General features: G+C 28.8%; 2 protein-coding genes across 3 annotated transcripts in view; one reads left to right on the top strand and one right to left on the bottom strand.

The window, feature by feature from the left end:
* The first annotated feature begins 496 nt into the window (after positions 1-496).
* LOC107443300 (hypoxanthine-guanine phosphoribosyltransferase) lies at positions 497-17,022 on the top strand. Of its 2 annotated transcripts, none has more exons than XM_087153538.1 (8): positions 497-817; positions 4,303-4,409; positions 6,869-7,061; positions 11,450-11,512; positions 13,284-13,384; positions 14,586-14,629; positions 14,705-14,781; positions 16,687-17,022. In XM_087153538.1, exons 1-8 carry the CDS (start codon positions 788-790, stop codon positions 16,762-16,764), a joined length of 693 nt encoding a protein of 230 aa, XP_087009664.1. In that variant the 5' UTR covers positions 497-787; the 3' UTR covers positions 16,765-17,022. The 2 variants fall into 2 exon arrangements, with proteins under 2 accessions (XP_087009664.1, XP_087009665.1); XM_087153539.1 differs by having other exon boundaries at positions 6,869-7,055.
* LOC107443299 (band 4.1-like protein 5) overlaps positions 17,012-22,593 on the bottom strand; it is a 58,086-nt gene continuing 52,504 nt past the window's right edge. Inside the window, exons 13-15 of the mRNA XM_016057117.4 lie at positions 20,596-20,674; positions 20,467-20,521; positions 17,012-17,373 (exon numbers count right to left, since the gene is read on the bottom strand). Coding sequence (XP_015912603.1) covers positions 17,257-17,373; positions 20,467-20,521; positions 20,596-20,674 — 251 coding nt within the window. The 3' untranslated portion in view covers positions 17,012-17,256. The remainder of the gene's footprint in view (positions 17,374-20,466; positions 20,522-20,595; positions 20,675-22,593) is intronic.

Below are 22,593 nucleotides of genomic sequence, written 5' to 3' on the forward strand. Positions count from 1 at the left end.
ATATATATATATATATATATATATATATATATATATATATATATATATATATATATATATATTCAGCATCTGCCTAAGAAATAATTGAAAATTATCCTTAACCTATTTATATTCGTGTATTATTAAAAGTATTTTTTCATAATTATATCCACCAGAAACGATTAGTAGTAATTATTATGGGGTGAAGATTTTCAGTATTGATTGTTTAAATTTCCATGGAGTATCTTTAATCATGGTATTTTTTTTTTTTTTTTAATTGTGTGTGAAACGGAGTTTAGATTAATTATTGAAACATTATTTACAATCTCTTCTCGATTTAATTCGAAGAAAATAAAATGTAAGAGACGGGAAATAAATAACGAAAAAAAAAAACACTCAGACACCAAAAGAATTTATTTTATTGTTCTATAACAGTCCACCACAAAAATGGGAAAAGTAGCAGGCCATCTAAATCAAAACTATGTAGTTACCATAGCAACGACAGATTACCGAAACTGTGAAGTCTCCGCTTTGCGCCAAAGTAGTGCAGTCACATTTTCGCGCATTCTGGATAAGCAAGCCGTGGCGCAAGCTCAAATAATCACTCAGGTGTAATTTACCTTAAGAGAAAATTCTTAGCGAAATGACGAAATACGCTGACAATTTGACAGCATCACTTCTTACGTAATTCTCTAAATCCATATCTTCTATCTAAAAACATCCGCAGTTTATGTGAACTTGGCCTCCATTGCATTTAACATCGTCAAACGGTAGACAGGTTTTAGTAAGTTTCAATTTTCTCTCAAAAATGATGGAGCCTAGATCTCCTGGGATCATTGTGAGTATATTTATATCAATAAAATTATTTTAGTCTCGTTGCTGAATGCGTACTATTGTTAAGGCACACAAAAAAATTATTTGTCACAAAATCATTTCTGACGCATCATTATGTTTTTGTGTCAAATTCTGTTTTTCGACTTTTATAGTAAATAGAAAAGTTGCTAGTAAGTATTTAAATTTATAAATGGTAGCTTTAGATACTATTAAGTAGCATATGTAACATGCTGAATATGTACAAAAGTTTTGGTGTGTCTTTTCCATCCATTGTTTGTTTTAAAAAGTTAAATGATGAAGATATTCCCTAACCATTATTTTATGAAAAATCCTACTTTTAGTTTATGTTACAATGAACACCATTTAGTTTCTACTCATCAGGGGTCTGTCTAGGTTTTTCTGACAGGTACCTATTTTGTGAAAATTTAGACGTAATTTGTGAAAAATTAAAAATTATATTAAAAAATCAACACAAAAATATGGATTTATCGTTTCTTAAGAGATACAAAAATGAAATTTTAAGAAAAAGTATTTTGTGAAACTACCGTTTTTCCTGAAATTGAATTTGTGAAACTACCGTTTTTCCTAAAGTTGAATTTGTGAAGGTACCGCTAAACGGTAGTAAATTCGGCCTGGACAGACCCCTGCTCATAAAATGTTGTTAATGAGTTAATTGATTGATTTCTGGGCTAATTAGTAACTGCTTGTAAAATTAAAAAGTTAAAATGTATCATTTCCGTATGAATGCTACAAGTACCAGAGGGGGCCATATTTTTGACCCCTTACTTCCTTTAGTCACAACGTACCACACTTCACATTACTTGTGCATAAACATTCACTAGTTTTTCAAAAACAAAACACATATTGTCCACCCTATTTCAAATTTTATTTTTAAACTTTGATTATTTGCTTAATGACACCAATGAGCATAACAATGGTGTGTTATTTTTACTATTTGAGAAAAAATAAAAACAGATTAAAAGTGTTTATTTGCAGATTTTTTTCAATTTTGACTAAAATGTATGTTGTCAGAGATCCCTCACAACTCTAAGAGTTTCCTCTGCGATATCATTTGAGGACAAATCTTTATTCATATTTTCAAATGCATTTTTTTTTAAAAAATTTAGTCTTTAGTTTTGTGCACAAAGTGAATAATATAGTGTGTGTTAAATGACACATTTTGAGTTCTAAATTCAATATTCTGTTGATTAAATTTTGCTTCTTTTCTTTGGCGTTTTAGTATTTCATATGTGTCATTCATTTTGTTGCTTTATTAAATACATTTGTTTTGTTTTTCTCATATGATTTTGTGAAGATGGGAAGCACCTACCTGACCTATTTGTACTGTAGATAAAAATAACTCATTTGTTGATAAAAATGATATACTGTTGATAAAAATAGTGATTTAGGGCTTAAAAAACCTGTAGTTTTATAAAAAGAAAAAGAATGGCTAGCCCACCTAGGCTTTTAATGAAAAGAACTCTGGTTTTTGATTTAAAAGAAGAAAAAAATATTCTTAAATCCATATTTGATTATTTTTAATTTATGAACAATTTTGATTTTTTTTAATGAGACTACATGAAAAGATCTCACGGAATAACCTCTTGTTTCGTTGCTTTTGAGGGGCGTTCAATTGATCATTTTTATTGCTTAATGATTGTTAACCTTAAAATGAATCAATTAAAAAATCCTCAAGTGTATATTTTATCAACACACATATGGATCCACAGCTTATTCGAATCCAATTTAAAATTAGCGTTACAAAACCATCTACAATTCTTTTTCTTAATTCATTCTTAAAATCATTTCTTAAAATCCTACTTAAATTTTTGCTTAGTAACTTGTAAAATGTTTTTCACGAAGGAAAACATTTTCACAAAACAGTCGCTTTTCTCCATGTTGATGCTTTGCGTTATTTCAAAATAAGCGTAGACAATGTTGGCTTTAGATAAGCTAAACTTGACTTAACAATCATGAGTAACAGTTGCAAACTCACAGCAGTTATAAAACTAGCATATTATATTGCAAAAAAGCATCATTTCATATTGCGACGGGGCTGTCGAGAAACGGCCTTGACACATGTCAAATGAATGAGTAAGTGATAGTTAGATTTTATTTTTTATAGAAATTATTTTCAGTTAGCAGTTTTCATAAATTTAAGTTTGTCTTAGCATGGTACTTTTTTTACTTTTTGCCTATATTCTCAGTAAGACAAAATCATCTTGTCAAAAAAAAGCAAATTTCTCTCCTTTTTTTTTTTACACATTTTAATTACGTATTTAAAAAGATTTTTTTTATTTCCAATGACAGACATGAAAGACAAATTTGTAGCTGAGAACAATGCAAAGAAAGAACAAAAAACGGAAACAAGAGCTACAAAAAGAAAGAGTCTATAGGTCATTAATAATGCATCTCGCCCGCCAATAACGTTCCCACAAGGGCCCAGGAGGAAGTGCAGGGCAAGGTCTCAGATGGTTAGCGTCCGTTTCTTCTTGCAGGTTACATAATGGACAAAAGGGGCTTGAAATGATTTTGATTCTGTAACAGGTGTTTCGATAAACAGTCATGGCCAGTGGCAAGGCAAAAAAGGGCCGCAGATTTTTCTCTTGGTCATGACGGAATATCTTTAATTCCTTTCAGCCAGTCCTTATCTTTAGTTGCTTCTAGGAGTTTTGTCTCAAATGTTGTTTGAAGAGAGATTTTTATTTTCCTCTTTGCGGTGTAGAAAGGAACTGACTTAAGAGATATTTGTATAATCTTGGCGGCTTTTTTGGCCAAGAAATCTGCAGTTTCGTTACCTTGAAGTCCACAGTGCGCTGGTACCCATTGCATGGCGACATTTTTGTTGTGTTGATCAAGCCTGCGAAGGGCTTGACGACAATGTAAAATATCGGCAGATGCGGAAGCAATAGCTTGGAGTCAGAGAGGATGACTACCTTATTGAATTTCTCAAGGTGATCCTGAAGTTGTGATAGAGCAACGTTTATTGCCGATACTTCTGCATCGAAGGCTGTTCTAGACGAACCGATAGGGGTGTAAAATGAAAAAAGGTTGCAGGAAACTCCGGCTCCTCCATTAGTGTCATCAGCCAATCTTGAACCGTCTGTGAATATATGTAGTCATTCGTGCTCCGGGTACAGTAAGTGTAAAGTCTCCAGGGCGATAGATTTTAAGACTTGGTCATTTGTGTCTCTCTTGGAAACATCTTGACATAGATTTAAACCCAGTGAGTATCTTTCTTTTTCGATAGGGCACTGTGATCTAATAAGGTTTTCTGTCTTCCGAGTGATATTTAGTTAGTCTTTTAGTATTTAAAAAGATAGTTTACGGAAAAAGTCGAGGACACTTGTATGCACATTTTCTGTTTTCTGAGAGTTTTTGTTTAAAATTTGAGGGCTGTGTCTGCTCACCTTACTCATTTTGATAAAAAATATATATTTAACTATCATAATCTGTGCTGAAAATTTTTCTTCTCACTTTCTTTTTTAGATCGCAGATGATTACAAAGGTTATCACCCTGATTTCTTTTGCATACCCAAATATTATGAAGGTGCACTTGAATGTGTCTTGTTACCTGGTGGGGTAATAAGGGACAGGTATAATGACTCTTTATTACCGTTATATAAAGAAATTGTTCTTAAATAATAGTGAGGCCTGAATCTAAATTTAATTATTGTGTGCAGGGCTTGAAATTAACTGTAATTGTTTTTAAAATATATTTTGTTATATTCGGTTAATTATTTTCTGCAAATAAATGCTACAATATACATAAGAAGATCTATATCATGCAACTCAATAAACCGCAATTCTTCATAAACCACACTACCTTTGTGGGAGTAAACAATGAAATTTGCTGTTTAAAATTTCTATAGCAAAAACTAACTTTTTTTTCATTATTTTCTAAGAGATCTAAATTTCAAAAGCTAGATCAATCAAAATTTATTCATTTGTTACTAGTTATAAGTAATACTGTGGAAAATTTCAAAAAACAATTTTCTGCAAATAATGAATACTTAAATGCATATTTTGTGTTTTAAATCTTTGTCACTAAAAATATTTTAAGATTGATTGGTTCCAGACTAATCTTTTCACATTTATTGGGTTAGTTTAAAAGTGAGTGAAATGTTCTATCTATCACAAAAGTCCATAAAACAAATGAGTCCCAGCTTCTAAGATTTGCATCTCTTCTGTATATCTATTGATATAATTTGAAAAAAAAACTTTTTTTTTTTTTTTGTCTGTCTGTTAAAATTGTATTATATCTACTTTAGTTTAAACTTTTATCTTTATAAAACTAAAAAGCTTCGATTATTTTTTCTTGAATAAAGATATGGTAAATAAATTTTGTTTGTCGCAGAAAACAAAGTTAGTCATTATGTATATTGAAATTTTGTATATTTAATTACATATATTTTATGTTTTTAAACTGCTTCCACAAACTTTTGCAATATTTATTTATTTATTTAATTTTTTATTTGAAAATATATACTTTACCAAAAATTAAAATGTACCAATGATCCATAAAGCCGATATTCAATCCTTAATTGTACTTCAGAATCGGAGCATCATTTATCCCGCCCCAGAGATTTGAGGCCTCCCACATCACTTCAATGTTCATGAGTAAATAATTTCTATAGCTTTTGAACTCAGTATATTGAGACCTCACGTCAGGATGTCATTTGAACCACGAGGGAAGCATTGATTGTACTATTTCATTTATTATATGAATGTGAAATTTGCATTTCATTGTAATCTGGCTTTTGGAAACAAACCACGATAATTATTGAGTTAGGAAAGCACTTAAAATGTTACATAAATCAGGTCTACACAACTTTTTGTTGTTGCTGATAGGTAGCCTTAAAATCTAAAATGTGCTATGTTGGAATCCAATAGGAGTAAGATAAAACTGTCATCGTAAAAATGTAAGATGTATTTTGACCCTAATTGTAAATAACATCTGTATATGTAGTAACAATTTGCAAGAAATGACAGCTCACTGAACTCATCTCTATAAATAAAACTTAAAAAACGAAATGGTTAAAATATAGTTCAAGCTTGCAATAAGAAAATGAAGAAACAGTTCATATTAGGGAAGCATATGATGATCATGATCGTGGGCTTTAATTCCACTAGAAGTCCTGGGCCACCATAGCTCTATCAATAGACATTAACCCTATTCAATCATTTGGATGTTGAAACTTTGCTGTAAAACAAATAGTTTCCTGTTTGAAAAGTCAAACTCATTCTCAGTGTGCCATGCAATAATTTCTTACACCATCTGATTCCTTTTCATCTTAGCTGAGTATGAAAGACCATGAATTATACTTTTTCTTTAAGCTTTGCATCCAAGGTCTTTTTTGAACTTTCGGTCTAGCTTTCCAGCAGATCCTTTCCTCTTTTGCCCTGAACAGACTACGGTCTGTCAGATCTTGTTCTCTTATCAACTGAAAACATCTCATTATAACTTGAAGTTCTGGAAATGCAATCCCAGGGCTTTCAACTCTCTAAAAATTTTCCCGGTTGCTCTCCTTCTATGAATTTACCTATCACTATTTTTTTTAATTTCTTCATTCTACCTAGGTAAAGAAAAATTATAAGTAGTACAACATATAAGCTTGCAATAGCTTATATAATACCATACACTAAATTGTCTGAAAGGAATTGGAACTTGTAGCAATTATATAGTTTTTTTTTTTAACTCTCTTCAAAAGTTGTACGAGAACTTTTTGGTTGTAAAGCATTTTTAAATTTGTACATTTGGGCAAAAATAGATTAAAATGTCTTTTTAAAAATAAAAAAAAAGCCAGTGCTTTAAGATTGCTGATTTGAAATTAGGGATACTAAAGTATCTAAGATTTGTTAACAAGTTTCATGCAATAGGAGAAAGAAAAAAAAATTTCCAAGTGTAATAGGTAGCAAAAAATACTTAATGATTTGATTTTGGTACTTAGTCAATAATTTGTTTAATCTGGACATTCCCTAAACACATACGATCAAAACAAATATACATAGCTTTTAAAATATCATAATAAGATTGTATTATATTTCATTTTAGAATCGAGAGGCTAGCACAGGATATTGCTGAAGACCTAGGGAATGAACCCGTTTGTGCTCTTTGTGTTTTAAAGGGAGGTTATAAGTTTTTTACTGATCTTATTGACCAAATAAAGAAGTATAACCACTTTGCCACACGCAACACCATACGTATGTCAGTAGATTTCATCCGCATCAAAAGTTACAAGGTAAAGGTAATTAAAACTCGTACATTTTTTTAAAAGCATTTTTTTAAATTTTTTTTATACTGGGTTGGCTTAATTTATAAATGTATTCTTAAGGCTGTAATTATTTTTATTAAGTCTGATTTTATTAAAATTGAAGGTTTTATCTGTAGCAATGATGAGATGGTAATGTGTGTAAATTATTATTTAATGTTCAAAATAAACTTAGAAGAGAAAGAAAGACTAAATGTAGATTAAAGTGTTGTAAAATAATTTGCTATTTAATTCTCAAACACATTACAATATTGAATAATTATGTATTATATGCTATTTATAGATTATTCTACGTAAAATACTAATAAACTTTACAAATTCATAGTTCCCAATTCTTCCACATTTATCCCTGTTTTTCGCCTTTCCGTATCTGGTCTAAAATCTTGTATATAAATCCATAACAACAAATCCAAAACTCTATCTTTTCAAGAAAATGATCGACAAAAGTTAAAACTGCAGAAATTTGAAGAAAATCCACATGGATTGACAACATGGCAAGATAAATTTATTGGCGTACATAAATCAAACTAAAAATTCAAAGATTTTAAAATCCACATAGAATTTGTTAACAAAAACCGTCGAAAAAGCGCAAATCAAATGAGGAAAATAAGTACTGAAGTGCACAGTTGGAAGTTTGCATGTTGTAATAAGAAACAGGATTTTAAAAACCTTGTAGAAATCATTGAAGTGGTAATTACTTAAAAAATGATAGACGAGACAATACACAATACAAATAGATATGACTTGAACATGTCAAAAACTGATTGCCCAGTTGGAAATTCGCGTGTGTCTCTCATATCAACATATTAGTATATATAATGAGATTTTAAAAGCCTATCAGTTGTGAAAATTACCGAAAGAAAGATAGACAAACCAACAAGAATGAATCAACAGTACTAAAATGTTAATTCAAAAATGCACATTACTATATTTGCATGCTGTAATAAAATCAAAGAAAAATTAATGATTTTAAAAACTGTAAAAATCTCTAACAATAACATAAGAAAAGATTACATGAAATATGTTGCAATCTGCGGGAATTGAGGATGCCCATAAGTAATTATACGAATGCACAATCGAAATATACGTTTCCCAATAAGATCGCATTAAAAAATAACACGACTTTATGAACCTTTTGAAATAGATAATAACAGCTGCCTAAAATCTGATTGAAAAATCACATAGATTCATAAAAAAATCAGCGTGATTCAAAATTCACACGTATGATGCAGATTTTAAAAAAAATCAGAGTTTTGAAATAGTGTGTATTTACTCCAGAACTTCCTCAATTCGTAACTAGCGTGAGGTAATAATATCATGCTTAATTCAATTTTACTGTAGTTTATCCTCTCATTATCACATCAGAACTACCTTAAGTCGATTAAAAATTGACCTTTTCACGTCATATTTTTAAAGCTGACAAAAGTGCGTGATTTTTTTTGTTTTTAGAATTTTTTTTTCTTTTGTAATAGTCGATTAAGCATATTTTTATGTTCTGTTTCGTAACTGTCGTTAAACAGGTGACTTAATTTTGAGTTTACGACTACTAATGTTCAACTCCGTAGCCTTGTCAATTTGAACCCAATCTATAAGACAAAGGAAACTTCTGGATCATGCATTGGGAGAAATTTTGCCTTCATGAAAGACTTTTTGATGGAATTCACCCGCATTTGCGTTACATGGTGAGGAAAACCATTAAACTTCCCACGGTAAAGGTTCCCACTCTAACCCATGATTTGTCTACCACTGAGGATATTTTACGTCAGCACTCTAGACGGTGCAAGCTGGATGCGGAATTCGTGTCGACCAGCCCTCGCTGAGATTCGTACCCGGTTCACCTCATTGGAAGGTGAACGCTCTATCCCCTGAGCCATCGCGGCTCTGATTAAGCGTATTGTTGAAAATGATCTAGGTTAGAGTTTTTTATTCTTTTCTTTTATAATGTAAAATGAAATTAAATTCAATATATAATTAGACGTGCCGACCGGACTGCATAGTGGTCAGGGAGCTGGGATATGGCATGGATTTTCTTTCATTCTATCTGTTATTACTGTGGGAGCACCTAATACGATTCCCCTGAAAGAGTGGCCGACAAATCTGATACCTGAATGATGTGTGTCAATCGGTGGGCATTAGAAAGAAAGCAGACTTTTTGTATAAAAATAAAATTACAAAATGGAAAAATTTAATGTTCTTAATTACCATAAATTTACAACATTTTGAACCTCAGAAAAGCTTCTGTATTTTAAGTGATTTCTTCTCCAATTTTCTAGTGGATCTTTCATAATTTCAAAAATTGGGGTTTGCAGGTATGCACATTTATTCTTTTATAGAATGCAGTGTTACACAGCTTATGTGATATGAATACAATAAATATATAAATGTTTTTATGGAAATTATATGTATTTGTTACAGCTTTATCATTGAACTTGTCAAATTTAATTTAAAATGTCTCTCTATAGCTAGAATTTTATCTCTGATATCATGGTTTATATTTTTTGTGTGTGAATAATTATTCTTCCTACAGTTCTTTCTATATATTTAATTACCATTTTTTTAAAGAATTATTTGTTAGACTTAACTATTAAAAACATTTACTTTCCATTGTTTTGTACAGTAGGGAACCGATTATCCGGAACGATCGGGACCATCGATATTCCGGATAACTGATTTTTCCGGTTTTCTGAATCGCAACAAAAAGCCGTTTTTTTATAGTTAAACACAACGAAAAAAAAATAAAAATAATCTTAAAAAGAAGAAAAAACGATGAAGTAATACATTAATGATTATTTCCAAAATGATGGTAAGGTAAACATCTTTCAAAAAAGAACGAAAAATCCTAAAATTTTATGAGGAAAAAAAAAAATTTTTATTTAAAAATCTGGGGGAAACTAATCGAATTTCGTTCCGGTTTTTTGGTTTTCCGGTTTTCTGATTTCCGGATAATGGGTTCTGTACTGTATCTTGTTCTTATGTTTTATTTTGCATCTTAAATGATTTCAATGTATCTTATAAAGATTTCATTCAATGTATTTTATAAATGATGTCAAATATATCTTATAAAGAGTTACCAAAGATTTTGTAATTCTATAAATAATAAAAAGTTTATGTTAATAAAATTCTGCTATGGCCATGTAAACATTGGTGTATATTAATTTCCATAATTTTTTTTTCTATGTACATTTATCTATGTTTATATGTTAGTGCTATCTCTATGTACCTAAAAATTAACCAAAAAACAAATCTCTTGGTCACACTTTTTTTTTTTTTTTAATTTTAACTAAATTTAAACATTATTTATTATAACAATATTCCTATGATTTAAAAAGAAATTTTTAATATTCTTCTTATAATTCTAGAAGTGTTTAAATAATAGTGGAAAAATATTAAAAATTTCTTTTATTAATAATAATAATAAATTAAAATTTATTAAGAATTATATAAATAATTTTACACAGTTATAGAAATTTTTATTATTATTAAATGTTTATTTTTTAGTAAATTTTTTGATAACTTAAAAAATATATAAAAATTCTGGCTCTTAAATGGAATTATGGATATCTGGCCTATGAAGCGCAACTGAACAGTGAAAGAATGGAGAGAAAAAAAGTGTTCATAAAGATCTGAGTTTTACTTTGAAAATATGACGGATTTTTATCTTATAAAATCTATTAGGATCTAGAGTTATTCATTATATAACATTTGTTGACACAGTATCTGCTTTTACAAAAAAATTGTGATTGTCATAAATATAATTGAGTGCAAATGTACAAAATAACTTAAATATAATTTCTTAAAATAATAATAAAACTTACTATTATTTAGTTCTAGACTTTGCAAATTTCTCTTGGTTTTATTGTAAATACTCCCCATTTCTGTTTAATAAAAGAAATTTACTTATGATTATAAAATTTTCTTGTAAGAAGAAATACCAAATTAGATTTTTTTTAGCTTAGCTTATTACTGGATTGGAGACTTAAATTAGCAATTCTGCACAATAAGTAAAACAAATAGAGAATAAGTTTTTTGAATCTGCTATTTTATTTAGTTTTAATTTTGACTTTTTAAAAAAAGTGATCTCATTTAAGGTTATTTTTCTATTGTGTTACTGGTAAAGCTCTAATAGAATGTAATAAAGTTCTATTAAAACTAGTAAAATTCTAAAAGAATATACTACTATTTTTATTTTAAAATATGAATACTTTTATAAATTTGATTAGTTGATTTTTTATGCTTTACTTATTGAAGTTATAAATTTAACAGGATAAAGAAAAAATTATATTTCTCTGTAATGATTGATATTTCAAAATATTTTTTTATAATATTCAAATTTTAATATGCTTATGGTAAATTGAATTTTATAGGATGATATTAGCGATGATGTTCAAGTTATTGGTGTGGATGATTTAAGTGAATTTACAGGAAAGGTTTGCATAATTTCTTACTATATGTTTGCATGTTTTTCTTTAACTTAATACTGATACAAAAATAGGAACTGCTCTATGACTTAATAGTATGTTCATTTTACTCTGACTAGAAATTGATACAGTAGAGAATGGATACGAAATTATATACATTATGTCTCAAAATTCTGCTACTTTAGAATCTGCAATGAGTTTGAAATGCATGCAACAAACCATTATTTACAGGAGCATAGTTCCTGCTATCATAATTAAAGTAATTTCTAATACTATACATTTGTATTTGCACAGTATAAATTTGCTCAATTTTTTAACAAAAAATTTATTTTACATTCAAAATTATTAGTTGTTTTTTACTATATGTCTTTACATTTTTGAAAAATCATTATTGATGTGCAAGTTTAACTAATTATTTGTTAAAGATAAGACATTTTTTTCTTTAGAAGTGTGAATTTGAATAATATTAAAACATACAATATAAAGATATGTATTCAAAAATATGATGTTGATTTTAAATTTTAGGGAAACTCTTGTAAAAGTTCACTCTTTTAAGAGTTCAGTTATTCTCTTTCTAATGAAATTTATTTCATTAGAAAGAATTCATTTTATTTTCAAAGATATTGCATAATATTAAAATAATAATCCTTATATTATTAATTTAAATTTCACAATAACATGAACTGAGAGACATTAAAAACACATGTTGCTACGTTATTAAGACTTTTTTTTCAACTTATCTATTTTTTATATTACTTCTTTAAACGATGCCTGGCATTCTTTACTTGTTTAATAAATCTACTAAATTAATTTCAATGCATTTTTTCCATAAAATTTTGGCTTTATTTGTGCAATTATTTGTTAAACCAAAAATTCTGTTTGATCTAAGATATAGGCAATTTTTTTAAAAAATTTTTTAGATGAAAGATAAATAATTTGAGTTTCATATTTAAAAAGCATTTTATGTGATATTCAATCTTATCCAAAATCTTTATTAAGTGATACTCATATTTTGTTAGCTATGTTAATATTAAACTTGAAAGCTCAAGAATAATCTAAAATTTAATTAATAAATATTTTTATCTCAATAACATATCAACTCTCTGTAATACGAAACTTTACTGCTTCTTTCATTGGTCATATAAAGGTATATATTTTTTACAACAATAATAAACAGATTTAAGCTGATTCAGACGCATTATGCACTTAATTTGTTGTTTTATTTCATTGTATGAAAATTGAGTTTAAATTATTTTATTGCTTATCTTACGTAAATAATTCACATTTAATGCGAAAGAACTTTATTCAATTAATATTTTTTATATATTCTTTATAATGCTAAGTGTGGATAAAAGGCCTGTAAAATGCTTAGTATTTCAATGCTACCTGTTCACTTTTGACGTTTATGTTGACCCCTTCTTTTCTCTATGAGAAGAGAAAACTGTAAAATGTTCAGCCTTTTTCCATAGTGGTTACAGAATTCGACTGCGGACCCAAAATTTCTTGAGTTCATCTCCACAAATGTTCATTACAAATCAAAAAGTTTGCAGCTGTTAGTGTGAATAATTGCTCTAATAATATGAATCATAAATTAAATATCTTTCTCAAAATACAATTGGTGGTTTACAAACTTTTCATTTGGTAAAATCAACCGGATTCTCTCCCCCTTCCCTTTTATTTCATTATTAATTTCCCAATTAATTTTCTTATGGAGCATAGTATAACGAAAGTTTATTGTTTTATATGTTCTTTGAAACTCAAAAGCTGTCTATTATTTCAGAACGTCTTGATAGTAGAAGATGTTATTGATACTGGCCGTACCATTAAAGAATTACTAAGACTATTAAAAACCTATCATGTGAAGTCTGCTAAAGTTGCAAGGTAACATTATATTTCCTTGTAAATCAATTTTAATACCAATCTTGTGAGTTATTTCTTAACATGCATTTTTTACCTATAAATACAACATACTGTTAAATATTATGTAGTTGTGTATATACACTACTGACATAGTTTGAGTTTACTTATTTTCTTAGTTTATTCATTTACACTAGAAAACATATGCTACTGAAGAATAGTTTAAAATTACTTCCAAAAGGACACTTATTTTCTATATATGTTTTATCCATATATATAAAAGAAAAAAAAATATTTTAATAAGTTAATTTTTAACCTTTTTTTTTATTATCCTTTGTTTTTGATTTTATTTTCTTATGAAATAACTTAATCATTTACTAATTAAGTTGTTATAATTTTTTTAACCATCAAATTACGCAGTTTTCATGTACAGTATACTCTCGATATCTCGAAAACCTTATGTCAAAAAAATATTTTTCCCCTTAACATTTTTATCCACATGTTAATTTCAGTTCCTATGTCAAAGGTTTTTTTCTCAAAACTTTGTTATGTCGAATTTTTTTCACAATAGAAAATTAAATTTTTCGGAAAAATCACTATGTCAGTTCATAGTAAACTAATTCTTTTCTATTTAGCGCATAATCTTACTTTTAAAAATAAAATTATTGTTGTTGTATTTAGACTTGAAGTCAACTATTATTACATACATATTTATTAGTAGTTATTCTTATGTTTCTACTTTTTTAGAGTAATATTTTCGAATATATTTTCTACTTTTTAGATCATATTTAGTTCTGAACTTGCTATCTTAAAAACTCTTAGCTTCCCTTCAACTTTGAGATATCGAAAATATAATATCTTTAAAATAGGGATTAATCTTATTTTTCATAAGGTCCCATTTTTCTGAAAAAGTATCCAGAAATTGGAATTTCTTGGTCATTAGTTTATGTCTTGTTTCATCAAAGTACTTAACTGTACTTTGATAAGATAATTTTATTTTTATGTAAATTCATTAAATTTAACATTTGTTAGCCCATCCATATTGTGTGAGTAGCTTTAGTAGTTGCTTGGCTACTATACTGACATCTTTTGCCACTATTTGAATTGACTTAGTAAAATAAGATTCAACTCTAGAGTATTGTATTTAACAAGTTATTAAGTATCACTTATCATATCATTAGTTGTAATAAAATTAAAAAATTTCTCATTCCTTTATTTTTTTCAGTTTACTCGTAAAACGCACAGCCGGAAATTGCTACAGACCTGACTGTAAGTAACAAATTATTCTGTTGCTGAAGTCATAGTGTAACCCTCCTATTAAGTAATTTGTCCTTCCAATTTCAGATACAGGTTTTGAAGTACCAGACAAATTTGTTGTTGGGTATGCCATTGATTACAACGAATATTTTAGAGATGTTGATGTAAGTATTCAAATAGTCAGTTATAATGACAATTTATAATAGCAGATAAAACTGTAATCCTATCAAGCTTGTCTTTAATGTTAAAATAAGATCTCTTTTTCATTTGTTCTGAACAACTATTTTGATTTAAAATACGTATGTCGAGTGAACTGGTTTTGCCTACAGATTGTAGACTGAATTATATAGCTCTAGACTTCATGAAAGGCAAAAATGTTTGAACTACGAGTTTCAAAATCGTAACAAGTTTTTACAAAAAGAAAATGAGTGAATCGCTTTTGACGTCATTCGATCAGAGAGAATGCTGATTTTAATTGTAAGTTGCCAAGAAGATAAATAATAATGATAGATATATTGTCAACAATAAATTTTTTAAGTGTTTGGCAAAGCAGGATTTCTGAAAGTAGACAAAGAACTTTTCTTTTGTCTGGAAAATGATAACTTAGCCGGTGGTCTCAAACGTATGGCATTAAGAAGTGATTTTTACTTTCTTGTATTAATACCAGAAATAAATGTCTTCATTTAAACATTTTTCATATAATATTGCTCACTTAAGGAACAGAAAAAATTATATTTTTGGCTTAATAAAAGGTAAATACTTTTTAACTCTTTACAAACATACGATTTTGTATGTTTGGACATAGGAAATTTGTTGTAATAGCAGACTTCCAGTAATATGCTGTACTTGTTCATATTACATATTTTGTTTATTATGACTGATAATGTGATCAAAAATTTTTGTCTCTCAAATTTAAGAACGGATGATCTGCTATTACATATTTTTAATACTTTTAAAAATAAGTAAATTTCTGAAGATATTCTTCCTCTTTGCAGTTTCACATAAAAGCGCAATTTAAGTATTTTACTAAAGCATTCACGTTGCTGGGTGATTTAATAATAGCTCATTTGGGGAAACCAAACTTTAACAAAACAGGAACTTTTCCTGTCTCTATGCAGCTGTCAGACTTGATGAAAACGTCACCTCCTATTAGCAAAATTTGTTTCAAACTCACTTTTTTTTTTAAATAGTTTTTGTAGAACTTAGTATGTATTGATTTATACCACAGGGATGAGTTTGGTAAAGAATCAAAAAAGCTGAAAATATAAATCCAAAAATTTTATATCGTGATGCATAACATTTTTAAAAAGTGCTTAAAGGTGCTTATTTTAGATTTTCGTTTTTTAAAAGCCCTTAAAAGTGCTTTTTTCATGGGTTGTTTTTAAAAAAGGCTTAATTTTCGAAAATGTTTTTATTCTTTACCTTGTCAATTATTTTGAATTTTTTTAATGTATATAGAGCATAAAAATATTTATAGCTTAAAAGGTGCTTATTCTTTGTTGAAAGATTTGGCTACGTACCCTGTATATGTAAAATCTCTTTTTTAAATATTGAAAAAATACCCGAAATTTAATACCTGAAAATAACTAAATTCAAGAATAGTTTCTCTGATTTTTTTTTTTTAATTCTCATAGTGTATGGTTTACCATAAAGAATTATAAACAAATTTTATTTATTTTCGTTATATGCTTACACCAAAAATTCAACATTGCATGAAAAAATATTATTTCTTTGCTTAAATTTTAAGTGCTTTTCTGACATGTATTAAAAACAGAAATAGTTCATTGAATGATACGTATTCCAAACTTTTCCTTAATTCATAAACAGTTTTTGGCACTCATAATTTTTTAGCTCCCATCATTTAATTTCAATAGGAAATGAATCCACAATTCTATTTGCTTCTGGGGGTGAAATGAAATTTGTAATTCATGTACTTTCAAAAACTTGGAAAGTTCTAGTTATTCAGGAAGAAAGGATAAGAGTTTTTTAAACATGCATTACAAAATTCTGTTAGATTTTATTAGTTGCTTAGTTGTAAGAAAAACAATAAATGTTCTTAATTTTTGCAGCACGTGTGCATCGTGAACGAATATGGTAAGAAGAAGTTTGGCACCAGCTATCCGCATAGAAATGCTGTAAGGCAGTGATAATGTTTCTTTTTTGTGAATTAGGTTTTCTGTAGCAGTATTATGTTTTTGAGTATTTTATCGTAGCTTCTCATCTGTTCTGTCAACAAATCCGATTTTTTATACACATTTACATAACTTCAATGTATAATGTTTGAACTATGTGGTGTGATATATAACTATGTTGAAAATTTAGGCATTCTTCTGAATAAGCTTTACTTCTTTACCAGTAAATGTTTTATTTTTATATAATTTATTAAAAATACCATTTAGTATAAATATATATTTTTTATTTCATACTTGTTACACACACAATTATAAATATAAAAACATAAACTTCTGGAATGTATCAAATGCTAACACGAGGCAAATTCTGGAATATTAAAAAACCATTGTTATTAAGATGGTAGGTAGAAAAAGTTTTCTTTTTTAAAACTCCCGTCCATGAGATAAAACTTATTCACATCAGCCTACTTGTAAGGAACATTATGTATCATGAATCTTTAAGAAGTATCATAATTCAGTTGTTAGTAAGATGTACGTATCAGGTTGAGAAGATGATACATGCCAAGGTGAGAGTCTATCTTCCAAAATACCTTTTTTGGACACTGCAGGAGACTGCAAATCTTTCTAGATTGAAAATACAACCTGTTATTAGATTCTCTTTTCTAAAGTTCAAGAACAGTAATTTCTTAGTTTATTCTACACACAAGTCAAAATTCATGTTTAGTTAAATGCTTAACCCAAAAATAATTCCAAACGTTAGAGAGCAAACTCGTGAACTTGGGGGGGGGGGCCTGTAGGTAGAGCACAGATTAAATTTTTCAAGCGATTATAAAAAGAACTTGACTTACAGTGCATTTTTTAAAGTTATTTTGGAAAATGGATTACATATTCATTGGATCCAATAGTTCTTTTTTTAAAAAAATAGAATCATGCCAATGAACTTCAAATTACATTTCAAATGGCAATTATTATTTTAAAACAAATATTACAATAGTTCATATTTTTTATAAACCAAAAAGGGGTAAGTGAAGATTTCAGTCTGACAAGTACCTTTAAATCTGAAATTTCATGCCCTGGCATAAATTATATCTATTTAATATCAGGTTGAGTAAAAAGTTTTCCGCCAAGGGGAGATACCTCTACGACAACATCAGCTATTCACGTGGTAGTTAACCTTTTACCAAACAGGTTTCTGTATTCTAAAGTTGGAACAACACAACTTCGTAATTTGTTTGTCAAAACTTTATTATCTTGTGCATTAAAAAAGTGTTTAAAACAGAATTATCACGTCAACAGATCAGAACGATTATGTACTATGAGTTCCGGAATAAACTCAGTGCAACTGAATGCCACCATAAATTGTGTGAAAGTTTAGGTTTCAATACTGTTTCTTATGATACAGTAAAAGTTTGGTTTCAAAAGGTAAAAGCAAGGGATTTCCAAATTAAAGATGAACCATGTTCTGGCCGCCCTATTGAGGTTGATTATGACAGAAATATTTCAACACGAATTACTGTTTTAAAGCTTGACATTTGCCAAAAAAAACATTTGCCAATAGTTATTACTCGCGAATGCATAAATCTAATGCCATTCGCGAAAAACGAGTTCAGAAGGAATGTGATTCTCTTTCATCAAGATAACGCCCGGCCACATGTTGGTGCGGCGAAAGGCTGGACGCTCTACATGCTGGAGTAGGATTGGATCCACCATACGAACAGACCAATCGCTATCTGTTTTTACGTCTGCATCTTAATGGCTTAATCTTCCATTCAAATGACAAGTTCATAAATGAGATTGATCGCTTTCTGGACTCGCACATGCCACTGTTCTTCACAAAAGGGATTGAAAATTACCAAAACGCTAGCAGACCATTGTTGATTTGAATGGAGATAACTACCCTCATTAACTTTGCTGATTTTGTATGTATTTATCATTTTACATGATCGTGTTTTTTTTTGGCGGAAAAATTTTTACTCAACCCGATATTTTAACATAAAATAGAAGTAATGTTAAATGATTATGATAAAAATTACAAAAATTTATTATGATAAATTTGAAAATGATAAGCTTATAAATTCCCGGAAAAAAAATGTGCATCATTCTCAGCTAATTTTAAGCAAGTACACATGAAGAGAGTTAACAGCAGAAATTAAATTTAAATTGAAAATCTAATTTGTAAATCATATAAGGTAGTTAACGTTTACTATAAAATTACGGGATCAGACACAAAAATATACTTTCTCTGAATTAACGTACAATTGAAAAGAAAAAAAATTTTGGTAGATTTTAATTTACAATCTTGACAGTCAAAATATTAGATTTAATATTGATAACTTGAAACATATAGACATGGTAAACTAGTCAGAGAGGTTGAACTCTTATTCCTTTTTGCTATATCTGATACTTATTAAGCAAATCAAAAACTTTTTTCCCACAATTATAAAATTTGTTTATTCAAAGGCAATTCTATTTAAAATTAATTCCTGATAATGGCAAGTTTTTATCCTTTTATTTAAAATGAAAAGTACATAAACGGTATAATATGTAATATTAAATGACAAACTACAAAAATATGAACAAAATTCTTTAATCAGTTTCTGAATTACAAACTTTTATAAATCATGTATTTAAATTTTCATTATTTCAGAGCTGTTTAATCGTTTTTGATCGAAATTTAAAATTACATAGTTAAAAAGATATTTATACCTTACATTTTAAAATTTTCCGGCCATTGTTAAAAAAATAGAATAAAACAGCTATGAAAAATTATTTTTTGAATGGAATTATCATTAGATTGATGAATTTTATAATAGTGTGCAAAGAGTGAAATTAACAATATATTAATATGCCGAAATTTTCAATCTTTTCTAACAAAACTACTAGAATGATATTTTCCATGTTAGGGCTAACTCCATATTTCGATAGTAAAATATGTTTATTCAAAGAGTGTGTGTTTATTAACAACAACTAACAACCGTAATTACTTGCTTGTTCAGTACATTATTAAAAACGCATTCAGTAATGCCAGTTAAAGTTATTGTTTTGAATTTGTTTCTGTATTACTAGTTACTATTTTTATTAACTTATACACTACCCTAAAACAATTGAACACATTTCGTTTTTGAAATTTCTCTTCAAATGCTTAAATGAATTTTGAACACCTTATTGTCAGAAAATATAGCAATAAGCGCAAAAAATGTTGTAAACATAGTTAATGGACATAATTTATAAAGAACAGATTTTTTTTTCTACAACTGAAAAACAATTTATTACTAAACAAATTTTTGTGAGCAATTTTAAATAATAATGCAGATATCTTTTTAAAATTAGAAGGAAACATGTGTTAAAAGTTGTGAAATATATGAGCAGTTAAAAGTAGTCACGGGGAAACATTTATTAAAAAAATTATATTCGGTAACTTGCCTCTTAATTTGTTTCCAAGTAGCACAAAAGAAATTGCTTCGAAAATCAAAAAATTATCATGGAATCAAATATTGATTTATAAATAAGCATAAAACAAATAATTCATGCAGAGAGAAGGGAGGCACATGCCTGGTTGAGATATTGCATTCGAATTAAAAGAACGCATTGATCATATTTGTAACCCAGCAGAAGTTTCAATTTAAAATGAGTGTGTGGTTTTTTTAGCAATTTTCTTAAATTTCTGTATTATGTTATTCATTTTAATGCTTAGTTTTTAAAACAAAATTGACTTACTATAAGGAGGAGTTCTTCCTTTTTCTTTGCCTTTTTACAAGTATCACAATTGTCTCTAAAAGAAAATAATAATAAAAATCAATTTTCCTTATTATGTGTGGTAAAGAAGAAGAAGAAAATAAAACTCACCTTTCCTTATCACAGCAGCTATTGAGAGAAGGCGATAGTATGTTCAATTCCTCATCAGAGCAACAAAACAGTTTCTCACCTTTCAAAAGAATGAACATGTTCAAACACACACAGTTGTAAATAGGAAATTCAGAAAAACAACACACTAGCAGTACTTATAACATTTCTTTGAATTTTTGAGTCATATGTGTGTGTGTCACGGTTTTATCATCACTTTGGTGAGCTTTTTACTTTAGGCACGGCTCAAAACGTGTGCTTTAAGTAACTGGAAATAGCATTTGATTTACGATTTTCAAACATTTCTTATGAAAATTTTTCTGAACAGAATAAATAATTAATGTTTATGTCATTCTTTTGCCTAAAGCGCTTATTTTAAAATAGGCTAAGTCTTTTTTTGAAAAGATATTAAAAGTCAACAGTTCTTTTTTTACAAGGTTGTCAGGGGCCCTAAACATTGATAATGGCGATATTAAATTGGCGCATGAATCTTTCAGAACTTTTCTAGTGTACTGAATATGAAGAGATTGCCTGAAATTACATCTGCAAGTTGCCTCGAAGTCCGGAACTCTGCCCCGTAATGATTCCGTTTAAAAAAGCAAGAATAAATTATTTAGTTTAGTTGTCAAATTTGGGTTTAACATTGAAAAAGCTAATTTTCTGAGTTATACGTTTGTTAAACGTGGAGAGGAAGGGGGGTCCTAGTCATACCATCTAAAAGGCACGAAGTACCATCTAACGAAAGATCTGAATAATATGTAAGCCCATCGGGCAGAACTTCCAGTCATTTGGTCAAATTGAATTTAGTATATAGTGCAAAACATAGCTGAATCATACAATAATAACTAAGGAATTAAGTACTATAACAACAGTATTTGTATAAATTTGAGGATTCGCTGTATGATGCATGAAAAAAATTTAATTCTTTATAATTAGTAACAAATCTATGTCTTCAGAAATAGTTCTTAAACAGTTCAAAAATGTTCCTTTTCTTGAGATTGACCAAAATCCTTTCTTGTTTATCAATACTTAATAATCATGTTATCAAATATTTTTTTATTAACATACATTCGGATATCAAAGTTTTACAACAATTCTTGTATTTTGTGTAAACATCTAAAATTGGGATTCTCTAATCTGATTAAAATTAACAAAGTATCAACATTTGAAAATATTTAAAATTGAATGCTATTATGTAACGCTAAACACTACAGTGAAATCTCTATGTAAGTGTATATCTAGGAGGATATCACTGACATAACAGCTATTATAGCCAACCGGCCTGTGTAGGAGGCAGGAAACTGTCCTTGCATCACAAAGGTCCTGGGTTCGAATCCCGAGCAAGGCATGGAAGTTTCTTTCTTTCTGTGTGTGTTCTATGTCCTTTCTCCTTTGTGTGTGAATGTGACCCGCCCTACAAAAGGGTTGCGTGAATGGCGTGGCAAAAGTCGAATTCCTGGCCATAGATGGTGCCACTGAAAAACAAGAACAATCGCACCCCCACTGCCTAAACAGGCATACGACAACAAAAAAAATAGCTATTATAGGAAAAGTTAAACAGTTATGGAAAAATAAACTCAACTCAGAAAATAATTTGAAATTGGAATTTTAAAAAAAAATATTGTTTGGTAAAAAAAATTTATTTTTAAAATTGAGAAATACAGTCTCACATATTATATAGAAACAAAGTAAAGCATTCCTGTAACAGTCCGCTGCGGGCAAGCGGGGGTCATGCATGTTGAGACTCCACAATTTCGCAATGCGTCCAGCACTGCACACAGGCCACCTTTGCTCTCCTGGTATCCATCAATTGAAGCTAGGTGGTCTTTGAGCCACCATCGGAGATCGAACCAGCGGTGGCTTTTCATAATAACAGTAAAGTGCCTTGACCACTGAGCTATCACAGCTCACACAAAAACAAAGTAGGTAAAATATAGAAAGTAATTCGATGATATTCCAAGAAAAAATTCTACTTTTTTGAATTTATCAGCTTTTTTTTAT

This window comes from Parasteatoda tepidariorum, chromosome 10, assembly GCF_982258835.1.
Source record: "Parasteatoda tepidariorum strain Cologne lab strain chromosome 10, Ptep-v5.0, whole genome shotgun sequence".
NCBI classification, from domain to species: domain Eukaryota; kingdom Metazoa; phylum Arthropoda; class Arachnida; order Araneae; family Theridiidae; genus Parasteatoda; species Parasteatoda tepidariorum.

Bases quoted from the DNA above. Each gene is read 5' to 3' on its own strand.
- LOC107443300 (XM_087153538.1), top strand. From the start codon at position 788: ATGATGGAGCCTAGATCTCCTGGGATCATT. The intron at 4,410-6,868 runs GTATAATGACTC...ATTTCATTTTAG, and splicing joins GGTGGGGTAATAAGGGACAG to AATCGAGAGGCTAGCACAGG. The intron at 13,385-14,585 runs GTAACATTATAT...TATTTTTTTCAG, and splicing joins AAGTCTGCTAAAGTTGCAAG to TTTACTCGTAAAACGCACAG.